Below are 23,438 nucleotides of genomic sequence, written 5' to 3' on the forward strand. Positions count from 1 at the left end.
ACCTGGGGCGCAGACGGGCTCGGGCTGTGGCACTAAGCGGGGGGGTTCTCTCTCCAGCAGAGCTCGGGGGCGCCCCGGAAGGAGCAGTACAACAAGGAGCTGCTCGCCATCTCCTTCATCGCCGCCGTCAACCGCAAGAGGAAGAAGCGGCGGGAAGCCAAGCGTTTGGGGAGCAGCACGGACGACGACTCGGAGCACGAGGCCACCAAGAGCGCCGGCAAAGGCAGAGCGGAGGAGGCCAAGGACGGGGGCGCGGAGGAGGAAGAGGCCAAGGGGCCGGGGCACGGCGCAGCCCCCGGAGAGCCAGGCCCAAAGCGTGACGCTCCGAGTCGCCGAGCGGGCGTGGAGGAGCCGGCGGGACCGAGGGAGCCGGCGCCGGACGCCCGGTCCATCGTCTCGGGCTACTCCACCCTGTCCACCATCGACCGCAGCCTGTGCTCCGAGGTGCAGTCGGTGGCCGAGAGCCGAGGCGAGGAGGCGGACGACGAGCGCAGCGAGTTCAGCCACGTGGAGACGGACACGGAGAGCAGCTTCCTGCCAGGGAGAGCGGGGCCGGGCGCCGGGCAGGGGCCCGAGGCGGAGAGCGGCGAGAAGGAGAAGCTCGCCCGGGCCTCCTTCAACTCCCACCGGCTCATCCAGTGCGACACGCTGGCTCGCCGGAAGCTGGCGCGGCCCCGGCCGGACAGCGAGTCGTCGGCCCAGGGCAGCCAGGAGTCCCTGCGGCCCCCGGGGGCCGGCGGGGCCCCGGCCAGGCCCTCGCTGACGGAGCAGATCCGCCTGCGCTTGCGGGGCTCGGCCGACGACATGCTGGCCGTGCCCCTGCGCAAGCCGCACTCCCCGGAGACGCGGCGCAGGAAGAGCTCCTGGCGGCGCCACACGGTGGTGGTGCCCGGCGGCCTGAAGGATCTCAACTTCAATGAGTGGAAGGAGCAGCAGGCGCCGGGCCCGGGGCCCCCTGCGGGTCCCGAGCTCGGCCCCCCGGACGCCGGCGCCTCCTGCAGGGACCTGCACAGAGACAACAAGGACTCGGGCCTCAGCAGCCTGGAGTCGACCAAGGCCAGGCCCTCCTCGTCCTCAGCACTGAGCCACCAGGGCGGCGCCGGCGAGCAGCAGCACAGTAGGGGCCCGGAGGGGAACCCTGGCGCCCGGGGCCCGGCTCCCACGCGCGCAGCTTCCTTCCGCTTCCACCAGTGTCTCTAACCCCCTCCAGACCCCGAGGCCCGGCTGTCTCTGCTTTCCCTCCCCGCCATCCCTTTCTCCCCCTGTGGGGCCTCTTGTGGCGAAGGCTGAGGACCCGTCTCCGGGCGGTTCCCCATCCACCCAGTGCCAGGCGCTGCACAGAGGTAGGAGCTCCCTCGAGGGGCGAGCAGCCACTTGCCCTGATTTTGCCGGCCTTGCCCCTGGAGCGTCCCTTGGCCTTTCTCACGGGGCTCCCGAGGCTGCCGGAGACAGCCCCTCGCTGCCCTGGCCGCGCTGCCTAGCCGGCGCTTGGGCGTGGCGTTAATTGAACGACCCTCCCTTGGTTTGTGGATTTAATCGTGGGTCTCTTTAATTTGGCTCCCTTTTTAAGACTCCCCCACCCCTGGGGGGGGAACGTCCGCAACTCGGAGCGTCCCGGCCTCGCCACAGAGCCAGGATCCCAGCCCTTTGGGTCCAGCCCGCAGCTGGGACGGGTGGGCGGTCACCGCACACCCACAGGAAGCACTTGGCCTGACAGGCAACCCCTCCCCGGCCTCACGGCCCCCCCAGCACATCTCCCTGCATGGCTGTGGGGTCCCTGAGGCTGCCAGATCCTCTCTGCTGCCCCCCAGACCTCACCGGGTGGAGTGTGCGTGGCTCTCGCTGCCCCATCCCTTGATGGGGGATCCCGCGGTTGCTGCCAAGGGCTGCTCCCCCCCGACACGGGGGGTGGGGGAGGGGGAAGGATGCTCCGATTTCCATGAGACCATTGCCAGTCCCCCGCTGCCAGCCTCCAAACCGCCTCGCAGCCGGAGCTGGTGCCTCTGAAATGCTGCCACAGCTCTGGCATCACATTACTGGGCCCCCCCAGGCCCCCTCGGCTCAGAGAACATGCCCCTGTGCCGCTGGGGTGCAAGGAAACGTGGGGTGGCTTCGAACACAGGGTCCCTGGCACCCCAGTCCCAGCCCGTCCTGCCTGCCCCAGAGAGGGGCCCCCCTTTCCCAAACCGGTTTCCCCCCTCCCCCCGGGGCAGTCCAGGGGGAGCGTGTGTGCCGTGGCTGTGCCCCATGGAGCCCGTTCCTGGGGTGCCCCTGTGTCCAGCATGAGTCAGCGCTGGGTAATGGGGAGCTGTAGGTGTGCTGGGGCCATTGGCACATGTGCTCCGTGACACACGCCCGCTGGCACCAGGTGCGGGATCCGCTCGCGTGAATGCTGGGAAATGGCCCTCGTGCCAAGGGGCCCTTTGTTCCCCAGCCCCTCCCCTGTGCCAGGCCGGGCCAGGTCCTGCTCTCTGCCAGGGAGGAGGTCCCGGGGGCAGGTGGTGCTGTTGTTTGCCAGCCTGCAAAGCCACAGGGGAAGGAGCAGGGGCTGGAATGGTGGCTGGCGAAGCGCAGGAAGGGGACCCAGGCCACGGCTGGTTCAGCGCTTCCAGTGGCCCATTCCCCTCCAGGCGTGGGAGTTTTCCTTGCACGCCCACCGCCCCGGCATGCCCGTCACCATTCCCCAAGCTCCCCCCACCCCGCCAGTGTAGCTGCTGGTGATTCTACCCACACTGTGTGCGGCAGGGAAATCCAGCCAGGGAAAGTACGTGGGCCAGCCAGGAACATTCGGGGAGGAGGGAGGAATCCACCGGTGTCACTGGGGCCTAGAGTTCAGCCCCGAGCACTCGGCAGCTGCCCTTCCTCCCCCGACACAACCCTCTGCGGCCCGAGGCCTCCTGCCCCTGTGTCTGGATGTGGGGTTCACACTCAGCAGCTCATGCTGCCTACGAAGCCGCCCGAGGTTCGGCCGTCCGGTGGGAATCGGGCACTCCCAGCGGGGCTGGGGGGGTCTTTGGCAGGCTCAGCCTGGCTGGGCAGCCCCTGGCGAGCAGGTGCGTTAGGTGACCCAGCCAGGCAGGTTGCAGCCCTTTTGAGAAGCAGGGCTGGGCTGGGCCGGGTGTGAGCGAGCGGCACGGGTGCGCACAGGGCCCAGAAGTGGCCCTGCAGAGAGCAGCCAGGCCCAGGTCCCGTGGTGCACGGCGCTGGGAGAAGTCAGGGCTCACCTGACTGAGACTCCATCTCTCGAGTCAGGCCCTTGCTAGCAGCGCTGACCAGGGAAATGGCCCGGGGTAAACCCATAGGGCCCACTGGTGCCATCCGGCCCCGAGCCGGGGAGGAGCATGTTGTGGGCAGCCCAGTGTTAATGCTGCAGCCCCGGTGCCAGGTGGGTGCGAAAACAGCAGTGCCCGTTCCCCAGGCTGTTCAGTCCCAGTCACCACCTTGCACCGCCCGGCTTTTAGCCCCACCACCTCGCTTCCTCCTGGCCCACACGTTCCCAGCGACAGGCCTGGCCTGTTTGTGTCTCACCGCACGGTTGGTTCCCCCCCAGCACTCACTGGCTGCCCCTCGGTGCCCACCTGAATCCTTGCCCCCCACCTGCCCAGAACAGCTGGGCCACGTGCACCTGCCGTGCTCAATAGGGTTGCACCCCGTGGCTGGGAGCCAGAGCGCGCTCCCGCAGAGAGCGGACGCTTCCTAGAGCCCGGCAAGAACTGAGTTTGACTGCAGGGCTTGCCGGAGCACTTTGCAGAGCACGTGGACGGCACAAGGGCTGCAGCGTTCAAACCCCTCCGAGAGGAGCGTGTCCACCCTGCGAAACTCCCCTCGCCCTCCCCTGCTCTTTTCACCCAGGAACTTACCAGGCTGACCTCGCCTTAGACACCAGCGGCCTCGTTTGTGGTTTGTTTTCCGTCACGCCGCCAGCGGCCCAGCGCTTGGGCCACCTGCCCAGCTGGGGGCACCGATCGCTGCCTGTCGGCTCAAAGCGCTTTCCCAAGCCATGCAGCCGCCTTCGGGGGGGGTCGCAGCAGCTGTACCAGCGTGCGCGGGGCGGGGTGGGCCGGGGCCAAGGGATCCAATGGGACCTGGAGAGGCGCTGCAGGTAGGTAAGGCTGATCGTATGCAAACTGGAATTTGGCTAGCCCTGGCGGCCTGTCTCTCGCTACAAACATAGTGCCATGGAAGATTTTGCATTGCTCCGCGTCAGGAGAGCTGACGTTGGCATGAGTTCATTTATCCCGGGTAACTGGGGCCGGGCAGCGTATTGATTCCATGCAGAAAAAGTCCCACTTTCCACCAAGCAAGCAAGCGTCCCTCGTCCTTTGCAGTTGTTTATATTTTTCCTCTTGAAAATGGTAAACTGTGTTTTCATGCTGCTATATTATTTGTAATAATTTGGGGGGGTCCCTTTTAGGTCAAAATTAAAAACAACCCTCCCCCCGCCAAATCCAATGCACCCGTCTCTGTGTTTAGAAAAAAGCCAACTGCAGCCCAGCCCCGTGCCAGGCGATTGTCTTAATGAACTAGGGGGACTGTCTCTGCAGTGACCGTCTAGCCGCCCTCTACGGCGCGGGGGCTCGGAAGGGACGCCACGCCGCATCTTCCGCTCCACACTGCAGCCATTCCAATGAGAGGCCTTGGGGGGATTTTAAAAATAAAATAAAAAAAAACCTTACTCCAGTTTATGCATCGTTCTTACTTTATGCAAATAATTGCTGTAAAGTTCTTTTTGTTTTCATTTTGTGTGTGTAAATATTGTCTTTAAATGTGTAACATATTACAAAGAATTTATAAGGATTTTTTTAAGAAGTTTCGCTCATTTGAAAAAACCCAGAAGAAAACCACCAAGTGCTGTAACCATGTTGAATTTTTAAAACCTTTCTGCATGTGTCATTTTTTTCCCTTGATGTGTTGTAAAAGGTCAGCCATGTATATGGAACATGCAAAACTAAAAAAAAAAAAAACCACAAAAACCACCTGGTTTGGAACTAGCCCTCGCCGACGTACAGGTCTATATGTTGGCAATAAAGCGGCGTATTCAAGGAACAGACTTTCGGCTTTTATTTAACTGGTCGGTTGGCTTTTTAGCAGCCGGACTTTCCTGCGTGGGCCAGGCCGTTCCAACATCTGACCTCGTCCTGAGCAGCTGCCTGGGCTGGCCCTGGGCGAGGTGGACCCTTGGATGGTGCATTAGGGCAATTCCTCGTGTTCCTTGTGCACCTGGTTGGCTCGGGGCCTTTGGACAATCCCACAGGGCTGCTAAACTGCTGGTGGCTCAGTGAAGTCATGTGATGTGGGGAACAGGGGCAGAGCTCAGGGGAGAATAGGGGGCGTGGCATGCTTTCCTGCTGCACCCACAAAATAAACTCCCCCGGTTGGGGTTGATCAAGGCTCCCCACCTTGCGTCACTTTCTCTGCAAAAAGGGGGCGGTAGGCTGCAGCTGCAATCCCTGTTAGCATCGTTATCATTATTACTTGTCTTGCAGGATTACCCGGCAGCCCCAGTGCTGGCCCCACGGCGCTAGGCGCTGTACAAACACCGAACGCGAGGGCTGGGGGGGGGGCTCGTCTGCACTGCCCCACTGGGCTCACGTTCGTACCCGTGTTCTCACGTGACCAGGGCGAACAGCCGGAGGGACTGGCTGAGCGGTACCTCAGGCCCTGTCTACAGGAGGGGCGCCGCACCACTGGCATGGAGATGCTTCTAAAAGCGATGGCTGGGTCCCCCCCCATGCCCCCCCGGTTGCTGTAGCAACGCCACCTCCCCAAGCGATGGTAGCTAGGGCAACAGGCGCGTGTCTGAGCGGGGGTGAGGCCAGCACAGCTACGGGGCTCGGGTGGGGGGTGATTTGTCACCCAGTGATCAAGTTTAGATGTAGATGAGCCCCCAGGCTGCTGCATCCCCAGCAGGGGCTTCGCCCCTGCCCAATACCAGCCGCACCAGCCCGTTCGTGATCCGGGGCCACGCCCGCTGCTCACAGCACAGGGCCTGCCTAAGCCTCTGCCCGTGAAACCTCCAAGGCAGGGATTTGCATTGCGCCCCCCCCCCTTTGGACAATAAACATGACGACAGCACCGCAGGAGGGGGGCACTGAAGCCTGAGCCCCAGGTGGGGGTGGGGCAAAGCCGAAGCCCAAGGGCTTCAGTCCGAGGCAGGGGGCCTGTCATCTGAGTCCCGACGCCCAGGCCTAAAGCCCTCGGGCTTCAGCTTTGGCCCCAGCCAGTCTAAGCCAGCCCCGACGCCCCCCCCCCAGTTTGACAACCGCTGCACCAAGGCCCCTTACGGCGCCAGACCTGACGTCACCACGGCTCCCGCCGCTTCTTGCGATGGTTTTGCTCCGTCGCCGGGCGCGTCGGCCCAGAGCGGCTCCGCGGCCGTCAGGGGAGACCTGGCCTACGGCGGGGACCCCGGCCTAGCCCTCCGCTCGTGGAAAACGACAGCCCGACCTGATCGCCTGCGTGTCACAGTGATCAACCCATCGTGTCAAGCGTCCTGCTGGGCCAACTCGCTTCACTTTAAAGCCCGAGGGAACTGGGGCTAGCGGGCTGTGTGCATGTGACCGGGAATCGGGGCAACACGCCAGTGCGACCGAGCGCGAAGACTGCAGCCCCCTGAGGGAGGCTTTCCGCAGCCTGGTGAGGATTCGGTGGTGGTTGGTCAAGAGGCAGTAACAAAAGACAAAGCCTAAAGGGAAGAAGGGCTATAGAGAAAAAAAAAAAGTGTTTTATTAAAGCCAGACACTCTGATAAAAAAGAAAATAAGAAAGGAAAGGCAAAAGAAAAAGCAACCCTTTGTCATTTGGAATTTTTCAAGTTACAATGATCACATTTCTCACAGAACGATCCATGGCATCCATATAGTTTATACATAGACCTACGCTACAGACAGAAGCCAGAAAAAGATTTTCAAAAACATACAGACTCCAGACCTGTCCTTTACAACCAGCTTTGTTTTGTTTTGTTTTGCAAAACAGTTCACAATAGAATTCATGCGCGAGAGAGAGAGAGAGAGAGACACACGACGTTGTAGAAACCCTGAAAACAGCATCTAAAGTTTTCTTTTTTTGTCCTTTCAAAATCCCCCCCACATACAGCCTCAGACGACGAAAGCAAGGGGTGGCATGCAGCAGGGACTTCAGCGAGACATGCGTAACTCGGGTGGTGCCTTTTGAGGTTTTTTTTAACTTTTTCTTTTTTTAATTTAAAAGTCAAACTAAAGTGGGTTTATTGTTCAATCAACACGCTGTGATTGTTGGTCTCACACACAAGTGGAGTGATGCCATGAAAATGACACACACAAACACACGCATAGAAGACTAGTCTGCTTAACCGTGGCGGGGCTGGGGCAGGAAACGAAGCTAATCAATATTAAGTCAGGCCTCCAAAGCCACAGCCTAGCGTGGCCAGTCGCCGCCCGGTAGTTAATGGGGGCAACCATGACAGTATTGGCCGTGGCCCCCGTGGGAGGGCCGAGCCTTTGCAGCACACGGGAGGCTGCAGCAGGTCACCTCACGCAGCTGTAAACATTTAAACACGTGCACCTTTGGGGCAGCTGTTCAAAGGCGCCCAAGTCCCCTTAAAAGCCAATGGGAGTTAGGCACCTGGGCCTACGTGCCGCGTGAAGCATTCTCAAAAGCCCCTTGATTTTTTTTCTTTTCTTCCCTATCGCCCAAGACACTCAGGCCCAGAACTTGAAATGTGCTTCGCTGCTGAATGCCCACTGAAGCCAGTGGGAGTTAGGTGCGAAAGTGCCATGGAGGCCCTGGGCCTTAGGTGCTTTTGACCATGTTCCCCCCCCCCGCCCCCCACCTTGTGCCTTGGGGGGGAAAAAAATCTGCCCCCAGATGCAACATCTGTTGCTCATGTAGTGACAGCTGCCCAGGCCCACGAGCCAGTTCTCGCTGGCGCGAGGCCAGGATGCACGTGAGTCACGTACGCCCAGGTGAGGCTGGGGGGGGGGTGGGGGGGGCTGTGGTTTACCTGGGTTTTAAAAGCACCTCGTCCCCTCCAGTGGGGAAGGGGCAGTGCTGGCCGGGGGGGGGGGGGGGGCTAGCCCTTAGCTGCAGGGGTGGGGGCTATGCTAGCATTTCAATTTTAAGCCTCCCCACCCTTGCGACTCACACGCCGGCAGGAGAGGCAAGTGTGGCACTGGCCCCCAGCAGCAACATCGAGCTGGTCCAGCCCCCTACCTTGAGGCACAATGGGGGGTGTGCCCCCCCCGTGGGAGCTGGAAGGCCTTCACCAGGGTATCTGGCCCTCCTTAATACTGGGGGCTCTGCCCTCAGGGTTCCCCCCACCCTGGCAGGGCCTGGGGGGTGGGCACCCGTCCGTCACTAGCGACGGGCTCAGTGGCCACGAGACAAGCCACGACGCTACATGCCTTTGCCGTGGTGGGTTTTTTGGCCTGGCCCTAGCCCGGCTGTGGCAGGGGGTTCAGTGAGCCAGCGGGATGGTGACTGGGGGGAGGAAGTGGGGGGGGCTGGTGGAGGGCGGGGGCCGGGGATGGGGGCGAGCCAGGAGCGTGCTCAGTTTTGCTAGAATGTTTTGCTTTGGTAATGAAAAATAAAATGAATGCTTCAACTTCCGGCTACCGCTGCGAGGAAGGAGCCCGGATCCGGCTCATCCCGCGTCCCGAAAGGCCACGCCCGAGCCTCTGGCCCAAGCGCGTGAGGCCGAGCCGAGCCCCCCCCCGGCGCTGAGCCAGCCCCACTGGAGCAGCTGGGTGCCCAGTGCATGGCAGGGGCAGAGGCGCAGAGAGGGGGGTAGGACTTCGTGGGGCTGACGCTGACCCGGCCGTGGGAGGAGCTGGCCCTGGGGTGGGGAAGGGCTTGGACAATGCCGGGCAAGGGGGAAATACTCGCGATGTAAAACCAGCCCCTTCTTTAAGAGCAGGGACGGCTCCTTCCCCTCCCTGCCCCGTGGGTGGCGCTAAGTCCCCCCCCAAACTCTGCCTCTTGCTGTTCCTTTTATCTTGCTCCTCCCAGGGGGAAAAAAACGACCCACCAGCCCAGTGTGTGCCTGACTCTGCCTACAGCGTGTGGCCCCCCAACCTCTTAAAAATTGCTACAAGGGAGCTGGGGCAACTGTAACCGGCTGGGTGCTCCGTTCTAGCCCCCCCGCCCCTTTCCCCACTGGTGGCCAGGCCACAGTGGGTAAGAAGCCCGCTTGAGCCCCAAGACTTGGGCTTTAAAGGTCATACTTTACAATTCAGAGGTCGCAGGTTCAATCCCTGCCACCGACACCCTGTCCCGATGCTTGGTGTCACACACGGGCACCAGGGGCTCGCTCCAGATGCATACCAGCCTCTCCCATCGTGCACACAAAATGTAAGCGGGGGGAGGGGAGGAGTGACAGGCAACAGGGAGAGGTCTAGGAAAAACAGGATGGTAAGCTGAGCGTTAGGGTTAAAGCTGCGTTTCTAAAGCAACAATTTCACCAGGGAAGAAGATCCACCCCCCTCATATACCAGACGTGAAGAGAGTTCTTTTATTTCTTCTTCATTTAAATATTTATATATATATATATATTTATATTACGTATATTTTATATATATATAATATGTAAATATATTTTTAAAACAATATAAAATGTTAAGACACTTCACTTAAATGTAAAGAGTTGCTTTTTGCAATCCAAAGAAATTGCATTACGGTTCTTTTTTTTTTTTTCTTTTCTCTTTGTTATTCAAAAAAAGGCCCGTTCTCTTTGTACAAAAATGATCGCCCTACAAAAAAGAAAGAAAGAAAGAAAAAAAAGAGAGAAGGAACTGAAAACCGGCGATGAACTAGCCAACGAAAGAAGTGATTCGATTCCGTACTCTGGTTGCACATGGTCCGCACTCTACACGACAGCATTTGGGATATTCACACGCACACACAGCTCGCATAGATTCCCCTAGGTATAATCTGTGCTTACATTTTGTTTGTCCAGTGACTGGCCATCCCTCCCACCCCCACCCCACACACGCACACGTATGTATTGTACTTTAACAAACCTCTCCCGTACCTATTTGAGTCCATGGCATGTGACCCTCTTTTGTGCCCATTCTCCGTGGCTCCAGACTGAGCCCAAGAGACCCCAGCGTTGGCCGCTGGACCTGCGGCTCTTCTCATCTCGTTCCCCATCTCCCTCCCTCGGGTTCCTCTAACGAGCCCCAGCCCTTCGCCGTGCTATACAGTGCATTCGTTACAGCCACGGTGCCAGGGCCTGCTCCTCGCCTATTGTACTTTGCATTCTTCCCCCTCGCTCGCCTCCTGGGCATTACAGCCCCCAGGGGCTGCTGCTGGTGAAAACCACCCGCTAGCCCCTGGCGTGTTCCATGCAGCCCTGCCTGACCAGAGCTGATTGCTCTAGATTTCAGAGGGCCCGGTGGGGACTGTCACGCCCCCTCAGCCCAAGGCCCAACCCCCACTTACCCATGAGTCCATGCAGAGGCCAGGAGGTGGACCAGGAGCATTAAACTCCAGCAGCATTCTCAGCCTCCAATTTACACCCCCATCTGGGCACACAGTATATTGCTTAGTACAGTGGCACTCACCCTTTGCCGTGCAGACTAATATGGAAGGGCAGGGAGGTTACAACCCATGATCCTTGCTGGGGTTATGCCCCTTCTCCCCCAGTTGAGATCTAGGGCTTCCAACCTCGCCCCTCCCACCTGCGCTACTCTGTCTTTCCCCATTCCACCCCACTTGCTGAATTCAGCTCTCCTCCCACGTCCCTCAGTCCAACGTCATCAATGCCTGGCAGTATCAGCCCCTTCCATGCCACTCAGCCCCTGGCCTTGCCGTTCAGCATCACACCTCTGCTCCACGCAGTCCTGGGCTGCCCCCGCCAGTTTCTCTCTCTCACTACAGGAAGGAACTGACCAAACCTTTAAAGTGCTACATTATGAAACTAAGATGATGGGAAACCTGACTCCTTCAGGAACTGTTCCCGTCTCATTCCAATTTCTCTACCCGTTTCAGCCATGTCTCTTGGAGTAACATTCTGCCTCCCTGCCACCGAGATGCCCCGACCTTTGGTCTTTCCAGTTGCGAAGCACCAGGCAATCTCACAGACTAAACCCGCTCAGGTGTTTCCCTTGGAAACCCTTGGAAGAAAGAGACAGCGAAGCTAACGCAAACACTGACCCGCTGGCTTCTTGCAAGATGAGCCCTGGCGGCCTTCAGTACAGCGGTGACCTTTCAGCAAGTCAACAATCAAAAGCCCAGCGGAAAAGCTGCACACACAGGCTCCAAAGTCAAAACACCACTGACCCATGAAGACTTGGCTAGAGGACTGCAGCACAGTCTCCTACAGGATTAATCACAGTTACAGCTGTTTAAAAACTTTAAGGAAAGAAAAACGGAGTGGCAGCAGCATTAACAGTCAGATCGGCGGGTTTCTGAGACGTCTTCAGAAGCCGCTCCCCCCCCAACACCCTCCCTTCCCCTGTCAACAGCCTTCTGCTTTTGTTCTGGTCCCCCTTGAACAAGGTGTGGCAGGTTCTGGCGCCGCGCACCGTCGTCGTTGCTTGAAGCTCGTGAAACGGGCGGAGTGAAGTTCTTAGCGCTCTTAAATAAACAAAAAACGCCAGGGTGGAAAAAAGGAGGTGTCGAGAGGGGAGAAAAAATAAAAAAACCACCAACAAAAAGAACACCAACAACAACAACAAAAAAAAAAAGAGAGGAAGAAACAGAAAGTGGCAGGTCGGCCATATTGGAGCAGGAAGTGAGACAGAAGGTCGGCCACAGTGGAGCAGGATGCGAGACCGAAGGTCGGCCATAGTGGATCAGGACAATTAAAATAAAAAGCTAGAGGGACATCTGGTGACCTTTGAAGTTGCCTCAAGAAGACAGTCCAAGGGAGGAGTGTAAGGAAGAGAGAAGCCAGGCCCCAGTAAGGAGGAGAACAGTTGAATGAGAAGTTGGCAAGGAGCGTTAGAATGAAATGGATGAGTTCCTTGCCCCAAAGGAAGTCAATACAGGGATGGATGTTCTGCCAGGAGTAGTTTTTTCTGAGACTGGACTGGAAGTCTCACTCAGCCCACTAGCCTCTTTAGATGATCTAGCGGCCTAGAAAGAAAAGCAATATTCAAGGAGGAGGAGGAGGAGGAAGGGGGTGGGGGGAATCAAACAGTTTTTTGTTTTGTTTTTAAGGAATTTGTTCAGAAGCAGCATTGATTTAGGCCTGAGGTCGAGCAGCTGGGAAAAGGTCCACACCACAAACAGAGCACGAGATGATCTGGTTCCACGGGTTACTGGATGAGGGAAGGAGCATCACCAAGAGGAGAAGGCGAGCGAGAGACAGAGAGAGACAGACAGACAGACGGACGGACACACACGCACACAGAGAGGCAGGCAGGCAGAGGGAGACAGGAGAGAAAGGTCGGGGTAGGGGGGGAACAAGAATTGAAATGTTAGACTGGGCATGCACGGCATGTTAGAACAACGCCTATATTCAAGTTAGCTGCATCACAGCTGCGTGGGGGAAAGCGGGATTTCCAGGGGGTGAGGAGCGGGGAGGTGGCTGCAGAGGTGCTGTTTATCAGAGCTGTCCGACAGGGGCAAACGAAAGAGATGGTCGTGCACAGACGCTTGTGAACTGCGGGGAGCATCGCTTGGCTGGGGAGGGTGTTCAGTGACCTGTGTTGGGATCCAGCAGCTTCAGAAACCACGGGTGGTGGGGGATAGGGGTAGGTCCTCCAAAAACGTGACTCTGCCCCCCTGACCCCCACCAAGCTGGGTTAGCCTAAGCATGGGGAATGAGGACAGCACCCCAAAACTTTATGAAGCATTAACATAGAATAGTCCACGTTGCCCAAGTGAAGCTCCCGGTGAGGGACACCGGTGACTGACAGAGCAGACGCGAAGGGTTTTGGCAGCTCTATGTAACCTGCTAGGAAAGAGGCAAACCCACAGGTTCTCTTGCAAGACCTTCCCCCTCCCGCCCTGTCCGTAGATGGAAGGGGAGAGAGGTCTGCTGTGTCGCTGGCCCCTACATGCAGAGAGGAGCCGGTATGACCAAGGCATGAGGAATGCTTAAAGGTGTGATCCAGAAGGCAATGGAAAGCTTCCCTTTGACCACAGCAGGCTTTGGGGCAGGCTCTGGCGGAGCAATAGCTGCATGGTGGGGCCCAAAGTGGGGCTTCACAAAGCGTGTGACTCTCGAGGCGGTGGGGGAAAGGACTTGGGGAGCCACCGAGCTTCTGGCTGAGAGAGATGGTGGGGGGAAATCAGAATAGGGCAAGGTCAGGCTGGGTCTCTGCAAAGATGCCCCCATGGTGCGATGCGTTGGGTGCAGCCTCTAGACGGCACCCTGGACATTTTCCAAGCCGCCTAGATGACCTGGGTGCCAAACTCCCATTAATTTGTGGTGCCCTATAATGGGATTTTTCCCAAAGTCAAAGGGACTTGTGCACCTAGCTCATTTAGACGCCCTACTCCAAACCCCTTTGGTGAGTGTTTCTTCAGCTTAACAGCCCATTTATACTAAATCAACAATTTTTGCAACTATAAGAGTTAAAAAAAAAAACCCTATATCAATGCTAACGGTGGGGCCGTTATTTGCATGTGCGTAGCGAGAGGTTGCCAGAGAACACACCGCCCACAAGCCTGGCGTGGGAGGGCGAGATTTTCTTTGCTCTATACTGTAATAAAACGAGCAATGTCTTATGACACCCCCGCTCCCTCTCGTGCTTTTTTGTGATTCCCCAGGAGGCTCCTGACCCGCCGGTGGAGAAACACTGCCTTAGACAGTTGCCTTAATCACAGCCTTGAAACCCTGGATTGGCCAAGGCATGAGGAAATGTATGCGAGGGTACAATCCTGCACCGGCAGGCAAATGGAAGAGAGGGTCTAGGAGGTCTTAGGTGTCTGTGGCCCTAGGTATATTCTAGCATCTAGAGAGGACAGAAGAATGTAACAGTGGCCACACTGGATCAAACCGATAGCCCAGCGTCCTGTCATCCGACGGTGGCCAGAGGCATGGTGCCAGGGCATGATGGTTTCCCTGCCAGCTACTCTGGTCTGCAGTGGGGTGATGGGGTGGGTCTAGGGTAACTGCCTCAGCGGTGTTACCTGTCTGTTCTCCATACCTAGGGAGGATATCTCCCCTCCCCTCCATGCCCCAACTGCAGCTCCCGACTGGTCCTTCTGAGTCCTGTGTGCCCAGCAAAATTCCCCAGGCCAGGCACAAAGGAGTCAGGCGCCCATTGACCGGCAAAGGGACGCAGGCTCCTCACGCGGATCTGTGCCTTGGAAATCAGCCCCCAAATCGTCGTCATGAGAACAGAACATACTAAGGGATTTGGTATCTGTGTGGGGGACACCCCTGCTTGTCATGGGCCAGTGTAACGCTGCAAGCTAGACTGTGGGGGTGGAGTGCAGGGAGTCTGGCCACGCACAGACATCCCCACCCTGCGGAAAGAGCTCAACAGCACCATGGCGGGCTGGGGGCTGCCTCTCGGCGGGGAGCCGGCTCTCCCGGGAAACGACAAACAGCATCTGTGCTGGGCTCTAGGAGTGCGGACCCTGGTTAGTGTGGGTGGGGAACGTGCAAAGTGGAGCAGCTCAGATCCTTTCGGGGATGGGTCCATTTTGCTCACGAGACGTGGCCCAAAACCCAGCGCGGCCAAGGGAGTGGGGGAACCCGCCCTTGTACCCACTGGGTTTTGTTACACCCGAACAAGCAAAATTTGGGATTTTTCAGGAGGATTGGGGGAGGGGTTGAAACACAGACTGCAGGGTGGGGGAGGGCGGGACATCAGACAAGCCATCCCCAGGGTGCTGTCGCTCAGCAGGGACAGGGACTGGGGGCCAGGAGGCTAGGGCTGGCCACTAGTGCTGGGGGCAATCGGGCATAAAAGGGGTGGGGAGCAGGGTGTCATTCAAGAAGGGGAAGGGCGGGGGCGGGGGAAGGTTTAAGGGCTAGAAACTGGCTTTTGTTACCTTGCCTTGTGGCTTCAGAAAGCTGGACAGCCACTGTGAGCACGGTTAGCATCGGCAAGAACAACAGAAGCAAGTGAACCCAGCTGCACGCTCAATGCTACCGCAGACAAGCCCGCGTAGAACGGGGAGTGGGGAGGCGCCCAGAGGGTGGGGGGGGGTCTACTCCAAATCTTCATCCAACTGCCCTACAGCCTCCCGGTGCCCCACCCCCTTTGCCCACTGTCTCGCGTGTCCCCCTAGGAAAGAATGCGGTCCCAGAACTGCTGCGGAGGTTGGAGCCGCGAAACCCCCACAGCCTACTGCAGAGCCGTGAATGGGCCCAGCTCTGGGGCTGTGTGTATCGGGGGAGCCTGCGGTGTGCTGGGCGAAGATGGGTGGGGAGCAGGATATCTGATGGGGGCCGGAGAAGGGAGAGAAACAGTCTCCCCCACACCTTTAGGAAGCATCCATTGGGGTCTTGCTAATGGAGAGCACTGGGCGTGGCTAATGTTTGTGGGCGGAGTCTGGAGTGGGCGTCAACCAGCTACTGATTCCTTGCCGAGCTCAACGGCAAAGTGCTCTGAGGTCGGACTCTGAAAACAGCCGAGCCACCAAACACCTCGTTCCACAGGAGAGTCTCCCCAGCTTGAGCGTTAGCTCCCCACCCCACCACCCCCGGCCATAAATCCCCACTCCTCTCCCCAAGCGGCCTGCAAAGAGCCGCACGCACCAGGAGACACCAGAGGAGAGCGCCTCCTGTGGACAAAGACTGGGCCCACCCGGCATGGCTTTGTGGATCCAACAGCAGATTCAGGGACCCACAAGATCACTTTGTGGGGAGCACTGAGGGTGGGGTGGGGGGTTACCCATTTGCCATCATGAGCACGATGGGCTCTGAAGGGGCTTTAAGCCTGTCTAGGATCTAAGGTTAAAGTGATCCATGTCTCTCCTTCTTAGAAAAGGGTGACTGATAGACATGGCCCTCCCGAACCGATGGGAGGAGGGTGGAAATGAAGCTGGGGCAGGGAGCTCGGGGGAAGATGCGAATCCTACTTCAACCCTCACACCACGCGAGACATGAGTTTGCTGGTCTCAGCTCAGTGCCCAGTTTAATGCTGCGGAAGCCGTCGTGGTGGGGGTCAGCAGAGCTGATTGCACATCTCACCTCCCCCGAGTCAGCTGCCTCCCCCAGGTACACAGATACCTCCCCCCCTCACCTGTGGCAGGCTCCAGGAGAGTAAAAAGCAGCAACAGAAAATTTGTGCTGTCAGATCGCACAGGCTCTCGGGCAAGTTTCTCCCACCCTCCCCTGCAGACGTACAGAGACAAGCAGGGCTCCTAACCAGTCTTTGTGTCCCCCTGCGGCTAACAGAGAGGAGCGGCTGCCCTAGAGATAAACTACCTGCTGTGGTCCCTGGATCCGCATGTATTCCATTCTCTGCTTTATGTGTTTGCTTTTGTCCGGGCTCGCCTGCTGGCTCTGCTTCAGCCGGGAGGCTGGATTCACCATCTTCATGGCTGGAATGGAAACGCCGCCACTCTGTTGAAACACATGGGGTTGGGGGGTTAAATCCGACGCACGAATGAGCCAACCTAACGCTTGCTCCCGTTCCGGGTGTGGGAGGCAGCTGGCTGGGGCCGGCCAGCAGCATTCCCGGCCTTGCTTCCCGGGGGAAGATCTTGCAGTGGTTTGTGAAGGAGATCCAGAGGCCCCCTGCGATGCCCACAGGGGTGAGATTTTCATCAGCGCGCCGCACCGACCTACCCCGCATTGAAATCGGTCCCTCAGTGGGAGCAGACTTAGGCCAACGTTACGGCCTAGATCCTCAAAGGTATTTAGGGTCCTAACTGCTATTAATTAGGGGCCTAAACCCCTTTGAGGATCCAGGCCCAACTGCTTTAGAAAAGCTCACCCCTAAGTGGACTGAGTGGTAAACGCAGCCCCTCTGGTAAGGGGGCCGGCACCCACTTTAAGGCTCCTCGAGAACAGTGCAATGGGCCCGCCAGCATATCTGTGCCTGGGTTTGCTGCTTTTCACTAGTAGGATCCTCCCCCCACGCCCCCAAGCCACGGGCAGCATTTCGGCACAGCAAGACTCTCTCCAGGAGAACCTTGCTTTGATCCAGCCCGGCTGTGCCAACCCATGGCTCCTGGCCCGGAGCACTCTTGGCAGCTCCAGCCTTGCCAGCTCTTGCCATTTCAAAGTCACGTGAGCTTTGGTGTTTTGATCAGCGCCCTGGCTCCAAGCGTCACAGCATGAGGAGAAGATCTGGGCTTGAAACAACGGGAGGCAGCAGACTGATGTTTGAAATCATGACCCCCTCCCAGCGGGAGACTAAAGGCTCAAAAGCCACAAGGCAAAGACAAAGAACCATGAATGTAACATTAAAAAAAAATCCAACAATTTTGCTGGGCCTGGCTCATGATTTTTGAGCCTCGGGGAGGCCCGTGCTGGCAGTGAGGCCCATCACCGCAGCCTCAGACCCAGGCAGCACGGAAAGTGTGGGAATTTCTGGTCGGGAGCCAAGCTTTGCTCATGGCCCCAGGTCTGTAACATGGAGCGAAACCAAAACCCTGGCTCTCCACACCCCCAACTTTGGGGCAGAATGTGCCTTGGGAAGAGGGGTCACCCTAAACAGGAGGCAAAGGACAGAGATGTCCAAAAGGCAGCACACTTATGCAGTTACCACATCCTTACTCTCCATCAGAGAGACAGAAAACAAGTGAGTCTTAAGGAGCCTTCTGGTGTTTTGGGGGTTAAATTTCTCTTGGGGGCAGGTGAGCCCCATGAGATTCTCTGGCATTGGAAAAGCATCCCCTCAGTACTGCCCCACGCTGGAAACAGGCCACCGGAGCCTCTGCCATGCAGCGCCCGGCCTTCCAAATGACTTCACTGCACTTCCCAGTGAGTGGGGGGGCTTGTTTCCCAGCGGGCTGCAGATCCACCCGTGATTGTGACAGCCACACCCACACAGCATCCCTAAGCACCTCGGGATACAAATTAACCAAGGACCTGACGCTCTTGTCTCCTGGGAGTCTTGTCTCCTGGGAGCGTGGACGGCAGATGTCCGAGTGCCGAGATTGGGGGAAGAACATGCCTGGGATTTCAGAGGAGGAGAGGACCTGACATCGGAGTGGAGATACAGCCCCTCGGGCACCCAACTGAAGGGAGTGAGTCCAGATTTACTCCAGAATCTGGCCTGGAATCTTTCCTCTCAAGTGTGGCGTGCACCACCAGCAGCCCCATGAAGAAAGCACAACGATAAAAGCCAATGTGCTCACACGGGATTGCCTGGAGAGGCACATGAATGCTGAGCACCCACAACTCCAGCTGAGGACATTGGAAACTGCAGGTGCTCAGCACCTCTGAAATCAGGCCCTCGATTTAGGTGCCTAACTGTGGAATTGGGTGCCTAATTTTAGGCATCCGGGTTAGAAATTGTTGGCCAAAAATCCGTGCTTTTGAGATGGGCCCAAACCTACTCGCAGAGCCAAATACCCTTGTACTGCTGGGGAGGTTTGAAATCCAAGCCTGGATCCAGCCCCCACATTTTGCAAACAGCTCCAAGCCCAATTAGATGTTGGAGCCAAAAACCAGGTTCCAAAAGTCCCTCGACTTTGGGGGTTTTTCCCCAAACCTGGATGTTGACGCTGCAGCCAGATCCCATCTTCGATCAATAACTTGACTCCCCCCCATGTTCTTTCCACACCAAGATCACCCTAATCCCCCTCCCCTGGAGGGGTCCCAATTGTACACACGGTTTGATATGTTCTGAAATGAACAGGAAACTTCTCAGCACAGAAGCGTTTGCATTGTCGGTCCCAGGATAGGAGACAGATTTGATTGGAACAAGCTCTGTTGGCGAACGAGACAAGGTTTTGAGCGTGCACGGCGCTCTTCTTCGGGGCTGGGAAACGCAGGACAAGCTCTGTGAACGCTTGTCTCTTTCTCCAACAGAGGTTGGTCCAATAAAAGATATTACCTCGCCCACCTGGCCTGTCAGCACATTCTCATCAGGTAATTCCGCAATGCAAACAGCAGGGACTAGGGAAAAACCACTGAAAGCAATGGAAAACCGAAAGCAGAGGGAATGCATCCTGGCTCGATGAGAGGATGCATGTGAAAGCGAAAGAAAGAGAGCTGCTTTGAGACAGAGGCAGAGTTCCAGGTGGGAATCATGACGGTGGGAATAAAGCAGTTTTTATTAGCTATCCACATACAATTTGAGATACAGAAGCTGGTGAGAAGGACAGCACAAAGAAAAGATTAATCTGTAAGCAGACAGAGGTCCTGTAACTTGGGTGGATATCAAGGCTGCGCCCAAGGAATAGCTAGTAACCGATCACTGCAATCGTTTGCCCCATGTAGCTCATTATTTTTTCCTGGAGTGCGTGCTAGCATTCTAGCCATGTGCACACAGACTGACTTTCTGGTGCCTCTTCCAAACTCTTCCATCCTGCAACCTGTGCTCCTCTCTCCAAGTTCCATGCAGGTTGCTACAGTTATTATGGAAAAACACGAGCAGATCTGGGACCAGCTACAATGGATGGCACAAACAGGGCTTTGTAAAGGAATGCTGAGCAGGATGTGCGCTGAGCTGAAATTTAGGCCAGGCCTGAGCATCCTAACCCAGGAGCTGTAAATGGATGAACCATCATTTCAATGACACAAAAATCAGGCCCATGACACTAGATTCAGCAGAGTAGTAAAGGGGTGAGTCTAAATGGGCTGTACAAGAGAAGTGCAGTGAGCACCGATGGGTGTCAGCCAGCCAGCCTAGAGTAAGGTGAGGTGAGTTGAGCCGCGTTGTTCTAGGGAGCAGCCTGCTTTCTCTCCCTCTGGTTTTTGGGCTCTTGTGGGTTACCATTCTGAATTCTAAGATTTAAAGTCGTGCTACACTGCAACCTTCCAGCAGGCGTATTTCTGTTTGTGGCTTAGTTCTCTGTGTGCATGCGGTGAGCATGTAACATTTCCCAGCTATGTTCTGGTGTCCATTGCAGTGATTACAGATAGGGGTGACCTGTTATGATTTGGATCTGCGTCTCAAACAGCCCAGAAATTTAGGGTGATCGGGGGGGTGAATTTTCATCTGATTAGTGACCGATTCAGCCAAACCCTAGCTAAGTGGCCTCCTGTTTCAAGACCTTTGTTTTGTGATGCATCCAGGCAACCAGAGATCCTGCTACTGTAGCGATAAATAAAACTTGCGGGCTTACTTCTCATTTACACTCAGGATTTGTCTACACAGCCATCAGAGATGTGACTGTCGCTTGGGTACATAGCAGTGACGCTGTGGCAGCATTCAAGGGACCCTGGGTAGCTAGCTGGTGCTGCAGCAGTTTCACTGTTATTCGTACCTAAGCTAGCTGAATTAAAGCTAGCCCGCATACGTCCATACGAGCTGCAATTGCCCGACTGCAGTGTACACAGACCCTATGGTCCCTTTACACCACTCCGTCTGTGTAACCGGAACTGAAGAGGCAGCAAACGACAGCGACATCCATTTTAAGTCCCGTTTACGCAGGCGCAGCGATGTCAAGGGGCCTTAATGTAAACAGGAACCAGGCCCGGTATAATTGCTACAAAGGGAAAAGGGATTCATTCATAAAAGCGGAGGGTTAACAAAGGAATAAGCTGAGTTCTGACTGGCAGAGTTCTCCCGCCCCCTTCTCTCATCAGCTATTCAGCAAGAAGCCTGGTCCTTGCAGATTCCATTTGCAACCAATTTGGACAGCTTCAGGAGCTCAGCTCTGTGATTTAATTAGGAGAAGCATCTGCCACTTAGCAAGGCCACTTAAAGTGCAGTTAGTTAGAAAAGTGAGAGACACAAAACTCTCCATCCTTTTACTTACAAATGGAGGGGATCTAATGTGGCGTCCCTGAGGGTACGCCTACACAGCAAAGAAAAATCCGTGGCACTGAGTCTCAAGGCCCAGGTCAACTGACTTGGGCTCGCTGGGCTAAAAGGAGCCATGTAGATGTTCGGGCTTGGAATGGGGCTGGGGCTCCGAGACCCTTCGCGCTTGCCGGATTTCAGAGCCCGGGCTCCAGTGTGAGCAGGAACATCTTCTCTGCTACTTTTTGCCCCGAAGCCTGAGCCAGGCTCTGAGATTCAGTGTTGCAGGTTTTTCTTTGCAGCGCTGACATACTCTGATTAACACAATACAGAGCAGGGGCCCTTTAAACTGGACCTGATCCTGCCCTCGATCCCACGGGCATGAAACTGGAATAACTGCACAAAAATTAATATGGTTACTCCAGATGGACACAGGTTAAGGTGTAAATTTCAGCAGAACTTGGCCCTTAGCACTCAACATTTGGGGCTTACTCCTATGCTAAAATGACCCCCCAAACCTGCTGCTAAGGCCCTGTGTGGAATGTCTCCCTTGCATTCTGCCTTCTCTTCCTGGATCTCTCGGGTCCCCCCATTCTTATCTGGATCTGATTTTATTGCCTTGGGGTTAATCAGCAAACTTGACATCCAGCCTCCAGCTACAGTTTGAATTTGCACTCAGCAGCCAGCACTCAATTTCCAAAGCAGAGGGGTGGCCAGGGTCTCGGTGGCTAACTGGGGCCCGACACACTCTGTTCGGTACTTGTTTCCAGGTCTGTGCCAGGCCATTAAGCCAGTCACCCCTCCCCTATTGGATGGCATCAGAATGCGGGTGCAATGGATGAAGACTGCTGACCTTGGTCTAATTCAGCGCTAACATCCAGCGGGGGAGAGGGGGAGGGAGGTGTAAAAAACCCGCCCCAAGGCTCACGAGAGAAACACAGAGAGAGATGCCAGGCGGGCCAGTTTGCTTGCAAAGGGCCTGCTGCCTTTCCAGTTCACGTGCCACCAGTCTCCATTATTTCTCCGCCCCGTTTGCCTTTATTGCAGGGTCTGTCCAAATACCGGGGGAAGAGGAGGGGAAGTTTTTTACACCTCGGCTCTAGGGGAAGCTGGATTCTCAGGAAGGGGGTGGGGCCGGGTGGAGGCAGAGGAAGAGAAGGCATCAGATGGAATCCGAGCGTAGAGCACAACAAGAGGAATAACAGAAAATAAACCTTAGGACTGTCGAGCAGAAGCTGCGGCTTGGGTAGCAGAGGTGGCTTGGTCCCGCTCAAAGATGACCTTCTGGGAGCATCAGCCTCACCCTGTTCTGAATCCGTGGTCCTGGCACACCAGCAACTGTGTTCAAGGTCCCCCAAGCCCTCCTTTAGCCCACTGTCATCCTGAGACCCCAACTGTCCTAGCAGCTCTCTCCGAAATATAAATTCAGCTGATGGGTGAATATTGATTTCATTAATGGTCATCTCCAGCTCACGGATAGTTTCTTCAAGGCTGTCCAGTCTTTGGTATGTGCATTCGCAAATCTCGTGGCTGCTTAGGCTTGCAAAGCCGAGAGGAGACATGTCCTCTTTGGTTTGGCCTTCTAGGTCCAGGTCGTGCTCTCTCTCTGCTGGGGACCCTCCGGTATTCGAGGCTGCCTTGGTCTCCTCTCCAACCGCAAATCGGTCTAGCGTTCTCTGTCCAGAGGTGGCGCTATGCTTGCTGGATCTTGATGAAGCACTGATGTGCTCCTCAGGAGGCTGTATCGTGAGTTGTTCAGACACCTGGTAGTTTGGATCTTTGCCTGGGAAAGATCTTGGTCTTGGCGTTGGACACTTTGAGGCTGGACAGCTAGTGAGGTCTTCCCTTTGCGCCTGCTTGCTAGCCTCACTGGGGTCTTCTGAAGTGGGGGGCATCCTCTCCAAGCTTGGATTGGTTCTCCTGGCTTTGGGTTCTGTAACATTGCCATGAAATCCCACAGCCGCTTTAGACCCTTCGCCTTCGTCAGTGACGGAGACCTTCTCGGAACCCACTTCAGGGTCCGTGGCTTCTTTCAAGAGATCGATGAGGGGTTTGTCCTCCACACAGACAACTGGCCCATAGGCCATAGTCTCGCAGCTGCCTTCCTCTCCGGCGTCCAACGTCCCAAGCTCTTCTCCTGCCAGAAGGGGGTTCCCTCCATCCTCTGACAGAGCCTGAGTTGGGGTGTTTGTCACTAAGAATGCTATCATTTCTCCTTCTGGAGCGCCTCCAGGCTGGACAGGTGAGGCTTGGCTGCTTCCAGGCACCGACAGAGCCTGCTTTAAGAAACCAGATGGCACCCGGATGAGAGAGGTTTCCTCCCTTTCGGCCTGGTTCTCAGGGCTGCTTGGCAAGAGCCCCAGTCCCTCCAAGTTTCTCTCTGTTTCCGCCATGGCCTGTGTAGGCTCCACATGTGGAGATCCTTCCATTCCCACCTCTCTGTCGCTGGAAGTGCACTGACAGCTGCCTGTTTCTGCAGCCACCTCCAGGTCTGCTTCCGGCGAAGCCAGGTCAGGCACCCACTCGGTGAGCACAATCTGAGGGAGGGGGATAGCTGGGCTGGCTGGAGAGGCCGATTCCTGTGGAGAAAATTCAGACCAGTTAACAGCAGGTGGGAAGTGGGAGAAGTTTACCATGCAAATGAAGAAAGCTGAGTGCTTCTTAGAGGGTATTCCTGCCTAGCTAGGGCTGCCAA

The 23,438-nt window shown here is 56.6% G+C and overlaps 2 protein-coding genes across 12 annotated transcripts in view; one reads left to right on the forward strand and one right to left on the reverse strand.

The window, feature by feature from the left end:
* The window catches only part of ARHGAP23 (Rho GTPase activating protein 23), a gene marked incomplete at its 5' end in the record, with an annotated part of 125,606 nt that extends 120,560 nt beyond the window's left edge, over positions 1-5,046 (forward strand). For 3 of the 5 annotated variants that reach the window (XM_084615792.1, XM_084615791.1, XM_084615789.1), the window contains one exon: positions 58-5,046. In XM_084615792.1, the coding sequence (XP_084471918.1) occupies positions 58-1,200 (1,143 nt within the window). In that variant the 3' untranslated portion in view covers positions 1,201-5,046. The remainder of the gene's footprint in view (positions 1-57) is intronic. The other 2 variants (XM_084615793.1, XM_084615790.1) reach the window with 1 other exon arrangement.
* A 4,581-nt stretch (positions 5,047-9,627) lies between these two features.
* The window catches only part of SRCIN1 (SRC kinase signaling inhibitor 1), a 204,993-nt gene continuing 191,182 nt past the window's right edge, over positions 9,628-23,438 (reverse strand). For 6 of the 7 annotated variants that reach the window (XM_084615769.1, XM_084615772.1, XM_084615770.1 and 3 more), the window contains 3 exons: positions 21,958-23,322; positions 16,309-16,446; positions 9,628-11,552 (listed from right to left, as the gene is read on the reverse strand). In XM_084615769.1, coding sequence (XP_084471895.1) covers positions 11,361-11,552; positions 16,309-16,446; positions 21,958-23,322 — 1,695 coding nt within the window. In that variant the 3' untranslated portion in view covers positions 9,628-11,360. The remainder of the gene's footprint in view (positions 11,553-16,308; positions 16,447-21,957; positions 23,323-23,438) is intronic. The other variant, XM_084615775.1, reaches the window with a different exon arrangement.

This window comes from Lepidochelys olivacea (genome assembly GCF_965140295.1).
Source record: "Lepidochelys olivacea isolate rLepOli2 genome assembly, chromosome: 27".
Lineage (NCBI taxonomy): Eukaryota > Metazoa > Chordata > Testudines > Cheloniidae > Lepidochelys > Lepidochelys olivacea.